General features: G+C 51.4%; 1 protein-coding gene across 1 annotated transcript, besides 2 other annotated features; it reads right to left on the bottom strand.

Moving 5' to 3' along the window:
- Window positions 1-192: 192 nt before the first annotated feature.
- Window positions 193-217: a microsatellite.
- A 959-nt stretch (window positions 218-1,176) lies between these two features.
- On the bottom strand, window positions 1,177-2,697 carry TraAM80_10044 (protein kinase; the record flags this gene model as incomplete). Its single annotated transcript, XM_029386695.1, has 1 exon — window positions 1,177-2,697. The coding sequence occupies one exon, from the start codon at window positions 2,695-2,697 to the stop codon at window positions 1,177-1,179; it is 1,521 nt and encodes a 506-aa protein (XP_029233455.1).
- Window positions 2,698-2,971: 274 nt separating this feature from the next.
- Window positions 2,972-3,009: a sequence feature (A-rich).
- Between the last annotated feature and the right edge of the window lie 185 nt (window positions 3,010-3,194).

Here is a 3,194-nt window from a genome sequence, read left to right as displayed (position 1 = left end):
GCAATGGGTAAAACATCATAGTGATAAGGGCTTTGTAATTGCATATAAACAAAAAACATATATAGAGGGAGAGTGAGTGAATGAGTGAAAAGGTGCGTATTGTACAAGTCCTTTTAATGTTTCTCTTATTTCTGTTGTTGTTTCTTCTTCTGATTTTGTGGGGGAGGGGGGGGAGCAATAAATAACGCGTCTTATGTAGATATATATTATATATATAGCTGTTACAAGGTAAGTCTTGTGTGATCTACTTCGACCGCACAGTGGCTCGTCAGATTGGTGTTGCCGCGTTACTCCCTTTCTCAAGTGAGAGTAGCGACTGAACCCCCTCCCTCCTTCCCCACCCCACCCCACCCAAAAAAAAAAAGAGGGAGACTGCATATGTGTGTGTGTATATACAACTCTATATACTTGCATCGCTATATATAAGGATGCACTGATTGATTGATGTAACAAGAACGAAACCCCGCAGGCCCAAGGACCCGGCAGCCGCACCTCGTCATTGCACGCCAAGCTGTAAGCGCAACATTCACCTCCACTCATATGCAGAACGCTTTTCCCTCGACCGCGACACCCTCCCCACGACGCCATCACCCGCCACAACGATGTTGAAAGCAAAAACAAACAAAAAAGAACGGGCCGCCCCAAAGCCCCAACTTACCCTTACAAAAAAAAAAAACATGAGGAAAAGGCGTTTTGCCCCCCTCTCGCTGGCTTGCGTTCCTTTTGATGTTTTTTTCTTGTTGCGGTACTTTTTGCTCCCCGCAACGTGCCCCTGCCGTCCGTCGTGCCCCGGCCTGGTCGCAGGCCACGCACACGCACGGGGGCAGACACAAAGAGAAAAGGGAAAAGACCAAAAACAAAACAAAAAAGTATAAAACGAGAAAAAAAAGGATAAAGTCAGGTAAAGGCAAAGCAAAAAAAAAAGGGAAAGAAACAAAACGCACGCACCAGATGGCGGTAAGAAGAAGGTGGAGGGGTGGTGTGGCAGCTCCCTCAAATTAAAGTTTGGTAGCCGTCGCTGTAGTTGCGGGGTAGGCCGGTGCGCTTTAAATAAGAGTGTAGAAATATATATCTATACGCTGCTGCGCTGCTGCAAGACACGTGAGTGTAGGAGTGAAAGCAAAGTGACGATCCAAGTGCCATGACAGTGGTGGCAGCGCGAGGCCGGCAAACCTATTAGTTATCCAACATCGCGTCGGCGTCGGCATCCTCGTTGCTCATATCGCTGTTTGAAAGACCGTCAAAAGGCATGCTGGTTGCGCTTCCCATCATTCCAGACGACAAGCACTCACTCTTCAGTCCACCGCGGACTTCGTGGCCGTAAAAAACGTTAGGATCAACAATGCCCTCCGCGGCATCTGCAGGGCTACAGGGATGCTTAAAGAAGGGGTGCTGCAACAGCTGCGCCGCGGTGGCGCGTTTGCGAGGGTCCGGTTGCAGGCAATGCAGAAGCAAATCCCGCAGCGTCGCAGAAACGACAACATCCTCACGGAAGTTTTTCGAAGAGCTGGACGTCGTCGCACCACAAATCTCGGATTCCCGCCCAATGGGGGGAATAAACCGCCAAATTTTCTTTGGATGCATTGCAGTCTCAAAGAGGGCGGCGACAGGGTTGGAGTCGGTTTGTGTGGGAGGCGCACCACGTAGGAGTTGCAGGATAGTGCAGCCAAGTGACCACACGTCAGCCGCCGTGCCGCAGCTGTCCAACATGGTGTGGGACTGTAAAATCACTTCCGGTGCCATAAACCCGGGAGTGCCAGAAAACATTTTACCAGAACTTTGCGTCCAACCCCGTTTATTTTTATTGGCCTTGCTACCGTTGCTGCCAGCAGGCTTAGACGGCGATCCAGTGCGAAGGAGGCGCGCGCAGCCAAAGTCTCCCAACTTCGTTACTGGAAACCGCAGCGGAGGGGTGTTGATGTGGGCTCCGCAGTCATCGGCATGTGCATCACCCCACGTCACCAAAATATTCTCCGCCTTGACATCCAGATGCACTACGCCATTGGCATGCATGTAAGACAAAGCCTCAACAATGGGGTTTAGAAACCAGCGCAATGCTTGCTCACGCAGTCTCCCTGCCTCATAGTGCTGACGAACAAAGGACAAAAGCGAACCGCCGGACATGTATTCCAAGTAAATCCGGCAAACAGCGATCCCGCCTGGCTCCAACTCCGTCTCAACTCCATGTAGCTGCACCAGTCCAGGGTGCCTAAGTCGTTGCAAAAGGCGTACCTCCTCCTCAAACGACGCATCTAACAGAATGTTCTTGAGCGAAGTTGTGGGGGTGAAATCCACTTGGCTACTTGAGGGGTGTCTCAGCTTTTGGATTGCCTGGTGCACGGAAACAGCAGTCAATGATGGCGTCTCAATCACCTTCACCGCGTAGTATGCCCCAAAACTCTGCGTGTCTTCGCAAAGCCAAACTGCACCTTGGCGGCCACGGCCAAGCAATTGGCCGCAACAGCGCACAGTTGGTGGGGATCTCAACTCCTGTGAATCCGTCCACGACGTTATCAGCGCTCCCCCCGTGCTGCACTGGTGGCCCTCATCCGCATCCACCACTGTCACTTCATTTCCCGGTTTACCTTTGATATTGGCCTCGGCCGCGGAGAGGCTTCCTGTGCAGGGGCACTTTGTTTCACATCGCCCTGCCCAGGAAGCCAACGTGGCGGAGCCTCGATACGGTGTTGCTGACATGCACGCCTCGTGTCACCGTTATTATCTCCAGACTGTGCAGCGGCAAGAGAACGCGTCCAACTCACACACTCCTCAGAATATGTGTAATATGTCACACCCAATGAATGCTGCTCTGCTTCCTAATGAGCTCGTTCCAGATGCCAGCCTGACAACAGCGCGTATGCCACAGGAGTAACGAATGCCTGTATATACGTATAGATAATATTATAGATACAGAGGGAGAGTGAGAAGGATCTGCCGCAAACTCTTCCTTGTAAGTCCCTTTTCCGGGGTATCTTGTCTTTGTTTTTTTTGGTTTTTTTTCTTTTGTTTCAGCTGCTCTTCTCGTTTAGTTTACGTTTGCTCCGCTCTATTGCGCTGCCGTGGCTCAGCGCGTGTGTGCCTCCTCCGTTTGCCTGCCTGCGGGTGTGTGTATGTTGTGTGTGCGACACGAAAAATTCCCTGTGAATCACGCACGACACGAAGGAGCTCCTCAAACCGACGAAACGCGGCTTCCT

The sequence above is a fragment of the Trypanosoma rangeli genome (genome assembly GCF_003719475.1).
Source record: "Trypanosoma rangeli strain AM80 chromosome Unknown Tra_15.4_contig_00766, whole genome shotgun sequence".
Classification (NCBI taxonomy): Eukaryota; Euglenozoa; class Kinetoplastea; order Trypanosomatida; family Trypanosomatidae; genus Trypanosoma; species Trypanosoma rangeli.
The sequence above is the reverse complement of the archived record's forward strand: the minus strand, read 5'-3'. Positions and strand labels throughout refer to the sequence as shown.